At 29.6% G+C, this 16,881-nt stretch overlaps 1 protein-coding gene across 2 annotated transcripts; it reads left to right on the plus strand.

The window, feature by feature from the left end:
- Positions 1-12,511: 12,511 nt before the first annotated feature.
- LOC122596145 lies at positions 12,512-16,711 on the plus strand. 2 transcript variants are annotated; one of them, XM_043768675.1, is made up of 6 exons: positions 12,512-12,613; positions 13,693-13,743; positions 14,182-14,273; positions 14,353-14,498; positions 14,828-14,909; positions 16,311-16,711. In XM_043768675.1, exons 2-6 carry the CDS (start codon positions 13,707-13,709, stop codon positions 16,500-16,502), a joined length of 549 nt encoding a protein of 182 aa, XP_043624610.1. In that variant the 5' UTR covers positions 12,512-12,613; positions 13,693-13,706; the 3' UTR covers positions 16,503-16,711. The 2 variants fall into 2 exon arrangements, with proteins under 2 accessions (XP_043624610.1, XP_043624611.1); XM_043768676.1 differs by having other exon boundaries at positions 12,513-12,613; positions 16,181-16,711.
- The last annotated feature ends 170 nt before the right edge of the window (positions 16,712-16,881 follow it).

Consider the following 16,881-nt stretch of genomic DNA (forward strand, 5'->3'; position numbering starts at 1 on the left):
GTGCATTATGATCGGGTTGAACCCCATCTCTCCAAGCTGATCCTGACCTTTTGTTTTTCCCTTAGTGTCACCCTTCAAAAGGAATCATATGAACAAATATGCATAGAAGGTTCAAACGATAACAATTGATCAAGTGGCAATTTCGACCAACTACTTAAAACGAACCAACTTGGCATAAACTTGGCTAAAAGAGAAATAGGTCAGCCATGTTAAACAAACTGAAAACGAAAGTCAGCCAGGGAGTTTCCAAATTCTTAAACCAGGTTGGCACAACCTGCCCTTACTCAATTAGTGTAGCATAAACTTGCCTTTCTTCCGTGCTCTCCAACCCACCGAACCCAACCCATCGCTTTTTGCCTATTACCCAACATGGTTGACCTACCCATCTTGCCACCTCTATATGCATCTTTTTTTTATAATAGAAGTAACGGACTGTAAATTTAGAAGATTACGTAGTGATTATTGTTCCATTGACAAAGCCACTTGACCTGATTCAAGGCATGTAGCTGTAGAGCAAAACTGTCAATAGGTAGAAAATTAAAAAAATAAAAGATATTACTAAAGAAGAAAGACTATGGATTTGCCCTGCCCTTTTTGACCCGTACTAAAATTACTCATTATCCAACCCACCCATTTTGCGACCTGTATAGTCTTGTTCTAAGAAGCACATATCTCTATTCGTGTTGCAAATTACCTTCACTATAAAATAAAAATAGCTAATTACCCAACCCACCTATTTTGCAACAGTATAGTCTTGTACTAAAAATAGCTCATTACCCAAAAGGAATAAGATTAATGAAAATGATCAGTTTTCAACTTATTTCATAGACAACATTCTATAGTGATTAAAACAAAAGAGATCACCTTGTTAAGGCGAGACCAACATTTATGACCGGTTACTACCTCTGAATCAAATAAAAATAGATCACTGATGCTAAACTACACACCTTATTAAGCTATTACTATTGTGTTAATACACAAATCTTTCTTTTGTTGTGCTTTTGGCGGCCTATCAGTTTATAATGAATAATATTCACAGTTTGCAACTACTAAGCTTTCTAGATTAACATCAAAATAGTTAAGGCTTAGTGCCCAATTAACTCACCCAGTCTGACCAATCTGCCACCTAATTATAGTTGTGCAGAGGAAATTAGTATTTGACCAGTCATATTTTTTATTTAAAGGTCCACTTCATCCTATTTGCTTATGAGCTAATCAGTTCGAGAGCAATTTATAAATAGCTTGAAGATCAGTGTGAAGAAAGTCGCCTATATTTACAAAAGCCATTGTTCGGATATAATGTAGCATGTCAACCCACCCGGAACTCTTTTGTTCCACTACCGAACGACCAAGTGACAACATCTATCGATCTTAATTCTTAAGCAAATAATAGGGTCTAGATGACTTACTAAATGACTGCTGTAATGATAAAAACAGAATGGTGATGAACTTACTAACTCGCTACAAAAAAAGGCTAACATCAGTTTATAATGAATGAATAATCCCAGCAGTTTGCAAATATTTAGCTCTGTAGATTAGCACCAAAATAGTTAAGACTTGATACCCAATCTATTTTTACTCATTTGAAAATTATAATATTAAGAAAATTTTTGGTTCTGGTTTAAATCGAACTGGACCTAAACAATGTCAGAAACGGGATATTATGTTGGTTGTTCAAGTTTCCTCATAAGTTACTTAAGAAAATAACGTTTTGTTTGATTTGGTCAGCTTGAGTTTTTGCTTTGAAACTTGGGTCTAATCTGACTTGCCAGTTTTTATGTGGATAAAATCAATCCATATTGGCCTGCAGTGAATAAGGCAAGTTGTGAGGCATCAGGCTGCGAGCCCAAGCTTGTTGTAATGCTCATCAACCAAGGCATCTTGTTTCCCCCCATGGATTTTTGCAGTCTTTAGTGCAATGACTGTTTCTCGTCTGTCAAGGTTTCAAGAAAACGGTCTGGTAAGTCCTGCAACGTCAAACATGTATGTTTAGCTAAGTATCGTGTTTCTTATATTTGCTTTTTTATGGAAATTTGGATAAACCATACTTTCTCACTAAAAAACCGCTATATTAATGTTCTCCTACTAACTGAATATATTGGAAAATATGGCTGGAAATTATGTGTTTTCATACCCATATGGTCAATATGTAGTTTTGAAAAGATCTTCTCAGTTAGCAGGCTAATCTATAGCTGTATACCACTCATCATTTTCAAATTGCCATTTCCTTGCTAAATTATATACATACAAATAAATACATTTAACATGTATATATATAATCTTCATCATTGCAATACCGAAAAAAGACTAATTTAGATTCTCAGAGACATTTTATCTAACAGCTGGTCTGCATAACCTGAATCTTTTGCATAATCGGTCACTTTGTGTTCATTAAATAAAATGCACATTACACATAACATATAACTACAAAATAGAAATTGAGATAAAGGAAGTTCTATAAACTGAACAGATTCAAGGGACGGTTTCTTAAAGAGAATTAAAATGATGGAAATCAACTTGGATGATAAAGTTGTCAGCCGTAGTCTCAAACCATATCTTAATCTGCAAAACCAATCAAAATAAGGATTTAGGTTAATCAAAATGATCATAAAGATGAATGAGAAATCTTATACGAAAGTGCTCAATAAAATCAAAGACTAATTAGAGATTAATAAAAAGAAACATAAGAAAAGGTTTGTTTTAGGGAAGAGAATGGAATGCGAAAAAATTTGTACTGGAAAAATAAATGTAGCATTAGTTTAATAATCACTTAATGGTGTGAATGAGTATATCTCATTTCATCCATCGAAGACATCTCGTTTGAATCAGGAAGACAAAAGGACATAATTAAATCAAACTAATATATTCAAAGCAAACTAATATACTAAATATCAACATAATCGAATGCAGATACATACATAGATTCACAAATTTAGTGCTGCTAGAAAAGAAGGAAAATTAACCCAATAACCCCAGTAAAATCATTAAATCTCAGTAAATTATTTAATACCCTAATCAATACTTAATCCTCAGCATTGATTTCAATCTTACAATTTTAGAATATATATAAGATTCCCTGCAAACAGATGATTTATTTGGCAATAAGATACGGTTCATAACATATGTTAAAATGATTAATTTATAGCTACTTACCTTCTTGTCAGACATTATGTAGTTTGTACTAATGTACTTTTTACTGATACTAAGGACATCCCAATACAGTAAGAAGCCCATCAATTTCTTCATGAAGATCATCAATGAATATAGGATCAGATTTGCTGGCAGTAGCATCAGTTGCCTTTCCCATGGATTTCGGTTTGAAGAAATTTATATAGAGTGTATATATGATCCGCAAGATGTATCGCTGCACTGAGAATGTTTAACCCTATATATAGGGTAACAATGAGGAGATTGAATCTCATTAGAATTCTATAACCCTCATATGAATTTATCAACTGAGGAAACTGAAGAGGGGTGAGAAACACATACTTGGTAAGGAAAAAGCAAAACTTTTGGCGGATGCTAACGTAATTTAATGACAAATAATAATAATTGAAGAAACTCAAAAGCCTAGATTAAAACCATTCACACACTAATACATTCATTCATATATATATACACCATACATAGTTACCACTCAAACTAATTACCATACAATAAAATCCTAAAACTAATAAGTAAAATTATAATTATCAGTAACTTATTCTAATCCTCAATTAATCTTTAATCCATCAGCACTTAATTCAGGCTTATGACTTTTATATAATATATAAGATGCATCATCAATTAATAGTGTGTAAAATGAATTACACAAGAAATTGTTTTTAATTAAATGAGACAATATATGAGTTAATAAGTTTTCCACACATTATTAATAAAAAAAACTTTTAAAAATCAATCTTTTATCTGTTTTGTAGTTTTTATTCAACCCCATAAAAAAAATACATTTCAACCACTAATGTTCCATATCATACATGATACACGTTATTACTTAAGAATCTTTTATCTTGAGATTCATTTATTTATGTAGCTATATAGATTTTTCATTTTTTTCATCACACATTTTTTAAGGATTTCCGCAGCCAGTTTAGCACGCTTGTTTTTTATCTTCCAAATCTATCCACCACTACATGTCATTTTAGTTTTTTTTCCAAAAGAGTGAAATAGCCACGAATGTGATAAAGCTAGTGGACTCCTAGTCGTCGTATCTCAATTTTCAACTTAGCTACAAGCATATGGAAGCTAAACCTTAATTTGCTTGATATAGATAGTTATCCACTTATTAACATGAGATGTATGTGTATGAGAAGAGATGATTACAACAAAAATGTCATTTACTTATATTTATTTTTTTCATATTTATATCTATATTTCTATACTTTTTTATAATGCAAACTTAACCCCATTTTTAAGTAATTAAACACATTTTTAAATATTCTTAACATACCTCTAACTCACCTATTATCTTTACTCATTTATAAAACAAATAAGATATGTTCCCCGGACGTTGCCCTGGGAGATATTACATTTGTTAACGATTTTTTAGAAAAAAATTATTCAAGAGATAATGCGTTACAAATAGGTATGCTTTCATAGACCGAAGTTAAAAAACCACAAACTTTTTTATGAAAACATGTATTATTCAAATAATTAAAAATACAACAAAAATTGACATTTGTCAGTTAAAAAATGAACAGTAAAAGTTTTGTGCGAAAGTGAAAGTAGTTCGCATAAAAGTTTAGTGTTAAAAGTGTAAGAGGCTTAAATGTTGTGGTGAAAATAAAAGAAAATCAAAAAGTATAAAATTCAGTGCTAAAAGTGTGAGTTAAAATGTTGTAGTGAAAACAAAAAGAATAAAAATGGTACTATTCTTTGCACGTGATAGTTAAAAGAAAAATAGTAAAATTTTTGTTTGAAAGAAAGTAGTTCGCATAATAGTTTAGTGCTAAAAGTATAAGTGGCTAAAATGTTGCGGTGAAAATAAAAGAAAATCAAAAAGTATAAAAACTTAGTGCTAAAAATATAAAAAGTTCAAATATTGTGGTGAAAATAAAATGAATAAAAAGTTTATTATTCATTACACGTTTTCTTGTACATTTCTTTTTAATATATATGTTAAAAAGTTTGTTCCTAAAATGTAAGAGACTAAATGTTGTGACTAAAATAAAAGATTATCAAAAAGTATGAATATTTAATGTTAAAAGTGTAAAGAGTTAAAATATTGTGATCAAAATAAAAAGATAAAAAGTTTACTAAAAATTATGAAAGTTTAGTGCTAAAAGTGTAAAGAGTGAAACTATTGTGGTGAAAATAAAAATAAAAATAAAATATATACTATTCTTAACACGTTTTCCCGTACTTTAAGATAAAAGAAAAAATCAAAAAGTATGAAAGTTTAGGGCTAAAGTGTAAATAGTTCAAATATTGTGATGAAAATAGAAAGAATAAAAAGTTTACTAAAAAGTATTATAGTTTAGTGCTAAAAGTGTAAAGATTGAAAGTTTTGTAGTGAAAATAAAAGGAATAAAAAGTATACTATTCCTTACTAAAAAGTATTATAGTTTAGTGCGCAAAGTGTAAATATTGAAACTTATGTGGTTAAAATAAAAAGAATAGAAAGTACACTGCTCTTTACACGTTTTTCCGTACTTTTGTTTTGTGGTGAAAATAGAAAGACTAAAAAGTATTATAGTTTAGTGCTAAAAGTGTAAGGATTGAAACTTTTGTAGTGAAAATAAAAAGTATACTATTCTTTACTAAAAAGTACGAGTATTATAGTTTAGTGCGCAAAATGTAAATATTGAAACTTATGTGGTTAAAATAAAAAGAATAGAAAGTACACTATTCTTTACGCGTTTATTCGTACTTTTGTTTTTAATATATACGAGATATGTCACCGGAGCGTTGCTCCGGGAGACATTATATGTGTTAACGATTTAATAAAAAATATTATTCAAGAGATAAGGTGCCATAAACTTTTGAAGAAATTATTATTCAAATTATTAAAAACTGACATTTGTCAGTTAAAAAATGCTGTAAAAGTTTTGTGTGAAAGTGAAAGTCGTTCGCATAAAAGTTTAGTGCTAAAAGTGTAAGAGACTTAAATGTTGTGGTGAAAATAAAAGAAAATCAAAAAGTATAAAAATTTAGTGCTAAAAGTATAAGGGGTTAAAATGTTGTGGTGAAAATAAAATGAATAAAAAGTTTATTATTCTTTACAAGTTTTCCCGTATATTTCATTTTAATATCTGTGTTAAAAAGTTTGTTGCTAAAGTATAAGAAATTAAAATGTTGTAGTTAATATAAAAGATTATCAAAAAGTAGAAAAATTTAGTGTTAAAAATGTAAGGAGTTAAGATATTGTGGTAAAAATAAAAAAGATTAAAAAGTTTACTAAGAATTATAAAAGTTTTGTTCTAAAAGTATAAAGAGTGATATGGTGAAAATAAAAAATAAAATAAAAAGTATATTATTCTATACACGTTTTCCCGTACCTTAAAATAAAATAAAATTAAAAACTATGAAAGTTTAGTGCTAGAAGTGCAAAAAGTTAAAATATTCTGGTGAAAATAAAAAGAATACAAAGTTTACTAAAAAATATTATAGTTTAGTACTAGAAATGTAAAGATTGAAAGTTTTGTGTTGAAAATAAAAAAATAAAAAGTTTATTAAAAAGTATTATAGTTTAGTGCTAAAAGTGTAAAGATTGAAACTTCTGTGGTGAAAGTAAAAAGAAGTATACTATTACTAAAAAATATTATAGTTTAGCGCTAAAAGTGTAAAGATTAAAAGTTTTGTGGTGAAAATAAATAGAACAAAAAGTTTACTAAAAAGTATTATACTTTAGTGCTAAAAATGTAAAGATTGAAACTTATGTGTTAAAAATAAAAAAAATAAAAAATATATTATTCTTTACACGCTAAAAAGTTTACTAAAAAGTATTATAGTTTAGTGCTAAAAGTGTAAATATTGAAACTTCTGTGGTGAAAGTAAAAAGAATAAAAAGTATACTATTACTAAAAAATATTATAGTTTAGTGTTAAAAGTGTAAAGATTGAAAGTTTTGTGGTGAAAATAAATAGAACAAAAAGTTTACTAAAAATTATTATAATTTAGTGCTAAAAATGTAAAGATTAAAGCTTATGTGGTGAAAATAAAAAATATAATATTCTTTACACGCTTTTCGATACTTTGTTTTTAATATATATATTAATTATCTCTTTTTAAAAAACCCAAAATAAACCATTTCTCAATTTATACATTAAAATCTACCCAAAATACCTCAAAACTATTTCTCAACCCCTATCGACCCGAACTACCGTATGTCTTTTTTTATTTATTGATTTAACTATGTTCACCTAATAAATCTATATAATATTCAATTAAATTATTCATAACATGCATCCCTCAATCTTTGATATAATTATACTACCCTTATTCAAATGAATTATTTTTACGTTAATAACCACACCATTACCACAGCTGCATTGTATGGACTCTTCTAGTTTTTAGAAAGTGTAAAGAAATCTATTAGTAATTTGTTTGGGGAAATGATTAATCCTCCTAATAAAATAGCCTAAAAATCCTTCTAACTATTGGATAATGACATGTGAAAAAATCAGGAGGTAAGATTAGGAAAGAGAATTAATGGATACCACATATCACATTCTCAGAGTGTTAGAAAGATTTTTAGGCTTTTTTATTATGAAGATTAGTCATTTTCCTTTTGTTCAAGCTGTGTACAACAATTCACATTTAAAGTGTAAAAAATTATTAAAAAATCATAATTATTTCTCATTTTTAAGTGTAAACATATATCAAACATTATAATAGTCAATTTTTTCGCTTCCTCTTGTGTGAAAAAGTTAAATGTTATAAATGATTTCTTTATTTTTTTAGTGTAAGGAACTAATATATTTTAACACCTTTGAAAAGTATATAAATATGAAAATAGTATGATTTTATGAGTTCTTCTTACATGTGTGAACAATTTAAACTTGAAAAAAATGAAAATGTAGGATTCCATGAGTACCAAAACTTTGATTCGCTTTGAATCTTACCTAAATCATACGATATATTTTCACAATAAGAAGTTAAATTTAAACTTTTCGTTATGCTTATAGTTTTTCTTTTCTAATTAATTAATATTGATACTATGTAATATTTTCATTCATATTATTGTTAATAAATAAATCTAGTTCAGTAAATTTCTTAAATTAAAAAACATATTGTTTTTGTTTATATCACTTTAATTTTATTTTTAATATTTGGTTGGGTTTTTTTTTTAACTTTTTGATATTGAGTTGTTATATTATTGTTATTATTTCATATCTTTTAATTTAGTTTGTTGTCAATTGTATTTTGATTATGACTTCTTCTTCTACTACAAAAAAGTATATTCTTTTAAATTTGTTTTGTTTATGTTTTGTTACATATTATTATGATATTCACCTTTGGTACATATATTTTGAGATTATCCGTCGAATGAGGCTGAAGACTAATAATTATTATATACGAAGGCATCGATATAGATATAATCCAAACCTATACAACTAATCCCAACACGCATATGAAGTGCCTCCCATTTCATGAATAATTGAAGAAGCGAAATGATTAATTTTCCTAATCAAATAACCTAATAATTTTTTTAACTATGAGATAATGACATGTGAAAAAATCAGGGGACAAAATTAGGAAAGAAAATTAGTGGATACCACATATCACATTCTTAATGTTTTATGAGGATTATTAAGCTATCTGATTAAAAAGATTTATCATTGTCCGTTGAAGAAAGTTATCTCTAAAGTTTAGACTCCAGTTACAAATGGATTCGTTAATATGTGAATTCCATTTCCGACATACCTGTTCTAAACTAGAGCATGAACTACAAATAAAAACTGCCCTACAATGTGGGTATAATCTTTTTTTTTTTAAGAAAAGTTAATCACTAACTAAATCCACCGAATTACATTACATAGCAATCAATATCTAACACTGATTATAATTTTCTAAAGTTAATTCAACTTTATAGATAAAGTTTGATCAACTTAAGCCATTAGATTAAATCTAATGATCAAAATTAACATATAATATTTAAGTTTTTATTATTACATGTATTCCAATGATTAAAGTTATTCCACTTTTATCTATAGAATTGGATCAACTCCGTTTCATTCTACGGCCATTATATTAAGAAATAGAGTAGTGACACACTGACACATGAAAGTGTCAATTAATGATTAAAAAATGAACGTGACACACGTGAGGTACACGTGTTGGTGTCATATGGATAATCCTTTTTGGAATTCAATAGTTAGTAGAATTGGTATAACCAATATTAATAAACTTGATCTCATTATCATTCAAATCTTCATAACTTGTTTTCGTAAGAATTTTTGTTTTTATGTTACATATATATGTGTTAAATATATTATAATAGTTATAATACCCGTACGATGTACGGTAGTCATATAGTTTGTATTATAAATAAATCAAATATACCTCACATATGATTTGTGAGAAAAAAAATCATATGTGGTTAAAGTAAACCGATGATCGAAACTAAGTTATAAAAGTAGTATTGATAAATATAATATATGTTTAGTTAAAGTTTTGGATTTACACATCAAAATCGGAACTTGTAAGCATAGTGAATGACGGCAAAAAACCTTGTGATTTTGGATCGTAAATTCACAATTTTGAAGTCTTCATTTTTATTTATTAATAAGAACGATCAATCAAATAAGTTTATAATGTGTTTTGAATCTATAAGCCAAGAGTTAGAGTTTAATTCTAAGTCTAATTTGAATATATGTACAACTAAAGAAACTAATACAATAACACAAATAAATTAAAAGGACATGAGTCGATCAAGTATTACGACACATGTCGTTTGAAGAACATCTTAATCCTGTTTTAGTTTATTGGTAGATACTAGTGTTTAGGTTCGTCCAATAGACGGATAGTCTCAAAACATACTACTTAAAGCTAAAAAATTAGAATTCAAGTATATTAAATATATAATGAATAAAATTAAAATACCTAAAAATAAAATATAAAATCTTTGACTTCACATGAAGAGATACACTATTACTTCAACTCACAATATCCTTTAGCTATAAAATCATGATAAAAGAAATCAATATATTTCAAGTAATGAATAATGATAGGTTCTGACATAATAATATACTACAATTTAGTTATCACACACTTCTGACAAACAATAAATATCCATAAAAAGCAGTTGTTTGATTAAAAAAAGAGATGAACAACTTAGATGATTTAAAAATTCACACAACAACAATATGATTCGAACAACCATCAATATGACCAATATCACAATTTAATCAATACGAAAACTAAAGAAAAAATATATGAAAATTAACTCCATATAAATATTGATTTCAGTTTATCTCTTTTTTTCAACTTTAGTTAAATAAAAATTTTGGAGTTTGTTATATCTAAACTTACTAGTTACTACAAACACAAACTACATTTTAGACTAAACGATTTAGTGTTAAGCTCAACAAAAAATATACAGTATATAATTTGACAAATACATACCAATTCATCAACAAAGACCGTCTCGAACGTTTTGATTTGGTTAACATGTATTGGCTTAAGATTTTTAAGATGAACTAATGTGGTTTTAATTTTTTGTTGTTGAAGAAGAAGTTATAATGAACTTAACATGAACAACAAACTAAATTAAAAGAGATAATAATAATAATATAAGAATTCAATATTAAATAATAATAATAATGATTAAATATGAATAATGTATATAAATATAAGAATCTTTTGGTAGTCGGTCGATCGTAGGTTGTGGATTAAAACCCAAAGACTTAATTGTTACAAAATATATGATCTATACAATAATGCAATGCTAGAACTTAGAAGAATGTCGGATGCTTTAGTCCTAGTGATGGGACGTGGTTATCAAATTGGTTTCATACAGATAGTTCTGTTTGTTTTTTAACTATTAAGTGATTAAATTGATATATAATATATGTCTTGAATTGATATATGATGTATGTCTGTATTGAGTAAACAATTGTTTTTTTTTATTAAGTCACAAAACAAATATATTTTTATTGAGTCAATAGATTAAATTTTTTTTTTATTATTAAGTCCGTTAAATCTTACACAAATAACCTATAGTCTGTATTATGCACGTAGCACGTAGCTTTCCTAAGCTTAAGCCTTTATGTGGGTTTATTGATACTCTTGTAATTGTAGCTTAGCATATGATGTTAAGTTTTTCGAGATATTTCCACCTTTATAAATTTTTATTAAGGAGGAAAAGAAACGAAAAGTATAGGTAGGTTTGGCCTTTATTCCGAAACACTTTTAAATTTGTCTACGTTCTATTTGGCTGTTATTATATGTGTTTTGTTAAACCTGTGCTTTTAGTTATCTAGGTTGCTTGTTACTACTTTTCCGTATTCTTTTGTTGTCGGGTGTACTCATCAGACAGTTCTAGAGGACTAGGTGTGTAGGTTACCTTTGTCGTTTTGTGAGTAGACTAAGATTTAGTTTACCTTAGCGACCTAAGGTACTTTGCTCGGTAGGTTGTTTAGAAATAGTTTAATCCTCTTAGTTTGTAGTCAATTCATATGTATAGGTTTGGTTGTCCTTGCTGAAGGCTTTGTTTATTATGCCCCTACATTTTATGTTGTTATTTGCATACTATAGTTGCTAGAGTTTATGTATTGTGCTAAGGTTTTGTTGTCGTAGGTTTGCTACCCTTCCCTACTTATAAGGTGGCATACCCGACGGACCCAACTGACAGGTATATCGCCTTATCATGGTCTCGACAGACAGGTATAAACACTTTACCCTTTTACGGCTTTTACATCTTCCTGGCCGGAGGTCCTATGGAAGCAGTCTCTCTACCTTTGGGTAGAGGTAAGACTGTCTACAGCTCACCTCTCTCATACCCCGTTCAAGGATTGGGTATAGTTGTTGTTCATGAAAAGAAACGAAAAGTGTTTGCCCATGTAAAACTGAGTGCATTCTTGAGTTTTATTTTAAAGAGATAAGAAAAGAAAGGGTAAGAAACTTTTAGTTTTTGTTTTAAAAGAAAGGGAAGGGAAAGAAAGTGAAAAATAGGATGTTTTGATCCCAAAACTTTTTTTGCCACTTTTGGTTAAGATTTTGGAAGGAAAAGTGGTGAAATTATTATTATACCCCTCAAACTTATTAATGTTTTAATTACTACAAGGCTATAAATGTAAAATTGTATCTTTTTATCCTTTCTTTTCCTTCCCTTCTAACTCAAGAATACATTCAACTATCAACTTTTTTTTTTTTTTCTTTAAACTTGAGAATGCCTCTTTTTTATATAATATTTTATCATTTCTTTTCCTATCCAATCTTCTCTTCTCTTTTCTTCTAATAAAAACTAAAGAATACACTGTAAAAGTTACATTGTTGCTATCACTTGGAACTCTTTGGGCTACATCTTTTAGCCCAATGGGCTATAACTAAAATTAACAAAAAAGACTTGAATCATAATAATCCGCTGCTGCTTTGCAATTTGCATTTGCCTTCTTCCCAAATTAATCCCCTGGTCTTCTCTGTTTCCCAGAGCTACTGTAGTAGTGTGTGTTCGGTAAGTATGTACTTATTTATGTAGACGTCATTATGTTTTTTCTTTCTTTGTTTAATTATAATTTTTAAAAGCATATATTTTTGGTTTTATGATTTTCTCTTTAATTTTCTGTTTTGATACATATATGGCTTTTGGATTAGGTTTTTTTTTTTAATTTTTTTTTTTCGTTTTCACTGCGAAAGAAAATGAAGGGTTTATTATATTTATTATACCCTTGAAAATTATGAAAACGCATATAGTTGTCAAGTGTAAAAGATAAGGAGGTTTCCGTTTCTAAAATGGAAAATAGTTAGAGAACAATCAAAATCTGTTTTCCAAAGTGTAATTATAAATTAGGGTGTTTTCTGTTTTCATGGAAAATGTTTTCGGAAAAACCACATTTGAACGTGTTTTATGTTTTCTATGTTTCCCTAAATTTTTTTTTTCTCTAGAAATCACTCCTAATTTCTATAACCAAACGCAACAATAGCTTGTGTAAAAGAGGACAATATCGTTTGTTTATGTTGTTACTTAGTAGTTATTTTTTATATAGTGGGTGAACGTGGCTGACTTGTTTAGGAGGTAACTTGTTTGATTTTTATCTTACTTTTCAATGGAATTCTATCTTCTCTTATAATAACATTGTACTATATACGCCTATTAACAGTCTGTTTATTTTGTTGTATCTCTGTAATATGTTTATCATGTTTGGTGGCATTTCATCTAGGATCCGCTGCTGACTTTAAGGTGTATATAACATGTTTCAAATTTCAGTATGTAGATACCCTAATTTTGTGTTTGCTTAAGGATTGTTGGACGAAGAGTGCTACATCAACCTAACTCATATGTCCGGAAAATCAATATAGAGGAGAGAAGAAGAGCCTAATTTTTAGACATCATGCTCTCCTCGTTTCATTTGTTAGCTTTTGCCATGTGTTATCATTTACTTAATAGGCGTATTAACTAGGATACAGAATTGGCAAATTACTTTTCAGTTTCATGTCGGTTGGTGGCATGGTGCCATGTTATCTGTATTCTACTGAGTTATGGCGTTTTATGTTATGTGGTATATAAAATTTTCTACTTCAATGGCTTTACAGGTTCCGTTAACTGAATGGCATTAATTTCTGGTTCAGTGACCAGCTTTACAGGTTCCTTCTCCATCTCTAACCTTCGGATCACACTGTAATACGTTTAATCATCGATTCATCACTGCCTGCCTAAAAACTTACCTCTTTTAATCTGTACCATTTTGGCCCATTATCCAACCTATCTGACCTCAAGGCTCCTTTTTATTTTATTTACTTTCCATGGTATGCAGCAATTGTTAGTTTGTTACTTAATCTGCAGCCTTTCACAAACTCAGCACATCATACTTTTCTCGAAACCCCTAAATTAAGATTGAGCAAATACATTACCTGACATCTGAAATTAGGCTTCTGAATCGATCAACAAAGGAATGTTCTGGAACTAACACCCACATACCAACCTACCCTCATGAGGGCCATTACGGATAGTGTTACCGACATTGTATTTTTTTTTCTCTTCCAGTATATTTACATTGACTTTCTCTGCCATTGCTGGTACAGGTTTAAATATTTCAAAACCGCTGTTGCCCTCTCCGAAGTTAACTGCGAATACATTAGTAAATTACCCAAAAACCCATGTTTGCTTTGAAAAGGTAAATCGGTGAACGGTTTTCTTCTTTACGACAACTACAGCCAGGGTCATTTGTTGATACATTTTTTATGATTTTGAAGACTTCTGTAACAAGACCTCTGTATTTTGTTCGAGGAGGTTATGGTGCCAAATATGTTTTATCAGCAGGAAGCAGAAACTACGAGCCAAGTTCACATTATGATGGGAACAGACCCTTTTGGTTAGCACCCTCCCAGGAATTTATGAGGTAATATTTGCGTTGTTTGTACTTTAATTACTCCTTTTTAATGAAAAACTGTAAAACTTAACATGTAATGTCAAACATAGTACGTTATATGCTCAAATACTTGTATGTTTTTGATTACTTATTAATGATGAATGTATGTGGTATTTCAGCGAAGTTTAGTATAGGCTCCCGGTTTTGAGAGGAAAAAAATAAGAGAAAAAGAAACTACCTCACTATGTTCATTGACGATACTCTTTGACTTCAAAAAGAAATATTTAGTTATATAGGTATAGATTTATAAATGAAAAATGTAACTGATGCTAACTAATTAATGAATATTAAAATTTCAGGGCTTTAAAATCTGTGTTTGTGTTTCTTGCTGAGCAGCCTAGCCAGCTGAAGTACATTGAGTGGCCAGGTTTCCAGAATACGGTTAGTGTTCATGATTTAAGCATAGCTTTATTTCCTGGTTCTTATCTCTAGATTATCTGGCGTAAGTTCATTAGAAGTTTAGATAAATTATTTCATACCTACCATCAGATAGAATATCAACTGTCATGATCTAATAACCACTCGGGTAAAAACATTTTCACATTGACATTGCACAGTAGATGGATCTATTTTTGTATCATGGAGATTCAAAATTTCTCAAAGTAAGGTAGATGGATTACTTAAAAGTTGCAAATTTGTAGCTTGAAAAGTTCGCAGAAAGATTAGATCATATATATCTATCATGTTACTGGGCTATCTTATTAACTAGATTCTACAATCACCAATAGAAAGAAGGTTATGTTACACATATACAAGACGTGCCATAGTCTTTGGTGAAACCTTTTTGTGTGAAAATTAAGAGTCTTTTAGGAATTTATGAATGGTAGTTTTGTATTTGGACCTATGCAGACTGTGATGTCAACTATAGTTGAAGTAAATTGTTCCGACTATATGCCAAATATCCAAAATGCATCAGTGACATGATTATTTCTTGTGCATATGTCAAATGCCATCAGTTTGTTTGTAGTGGGCATAATAGTGACTTGGTGAGATACCTTAATTACATTTTTAACATAGACAATATCCACAAAAGAAGATATTGTAACATTTAGACATCTCAAAAAGGAAGTCATGTAGTTTCATACTTTCATGGAAAGGAGAAACTTAGAGGTTGCAATTTTGACCCATATACTTGTCAATGGGTCTGTTTGGGTTAAGTTTCATCTCAGTTTGGTCATACGGTATCAAAAGGCTGATTTTAATGCACAGTACCTTTGACATCTCATTAGCCTTTAGATCATAATTGTGTAGCATTGTTACCGTCTTTAACATAATATATATTTTTTGTTCATCAAAATTTGACATAAACTGCTATGGTTCACCATACCTGACCCATTATATAACAAGGGTGGGGATAGGTACGTTTGTACACGACCAAACTAAGCCATACACCACCAATGTTGCTTATATAGAGTTATAGATTTGTACCATGTGTTGTAAAAACAGTACAGTACCTTATTTTAGTGGCAGACAACGTTTACCCGTCTCAACCTGTTACTGAAGACGTCCAGTTTCCCCCTTCTAGAGGAGCATATACTAACAGTTGGATTGTGTAGTTTTTATAAATTGTCACTAAAAATTGGCTAATTGGAAGACATAACGTTTTGCTTATGGAGGTGAACTATTGATTTAATCTTGATTTATTTGGGCAGCTGAAGACTGCTACTTTGACTCTTGTTCTTGTGGCAATGCTTATTGTTGTGTTATCATCTGTTGATTCCGGTCTCTGGTACTTGCTTGCCTCAATTTTAAGAAAACCTGCATGATTGTGTGTTGCCTCAGCATGATAATCATGACGATTATATTCAGAAGGCATGGGACACAGGTTCTAGCTTATGCTGCTGCATTAAAAGAAGAGAATTCCATAGCAGATACGTCTTTGTTACATATTTGCATCGTGATTTCAGCATGGCACCTTCCTGTACGAGTGTATGCTATTCATTGTGTGTGATTGTATTAAATTTTAACAAATGAATTTCACTATGATGAATTGCATTAGTATACATTAGGGTTAGCATTTAGCAATCTGTAAATGTTCATTTCTTTTTATCAAGATAGTTGATATTTTGTTTCTGCAACCACTTAAACACTATGGGTCTTGAAACATAACGAGACTGTCACTTGTTGACCGTAATATGGTAACAGAAGTAAAGTTTTTATGATAATAGTTTTAGCATTTTCTAGTTGAAGAGTTGCCAGTGAATTTTGTTGTGTTTCGGATCAATTTTGAAGGATTGTTACAGTGGCACAACTAGATGCAGAGAGGGTTAACCAAATATTTCGTGAGTACCACACGCTGAAACAATTTGAAGTCCACTTTCCGACCCTCTTATGACTGTTGAAACACAAAAAA

This window comes from Erigeron canadensis, chromosome 4 (genome assembly GCF_010389155.1).
Source record: "Erigeron canadensis isolate Cc75 chromosome 4, C_canadensis_v1, whole genome shotgun sequence".
NCBI lineage: Eukaryota > Viridiplantae > Streptophyta > Magnoliopsida > Asterales > Asteraceae > Erigeron > Erigeron canadensis.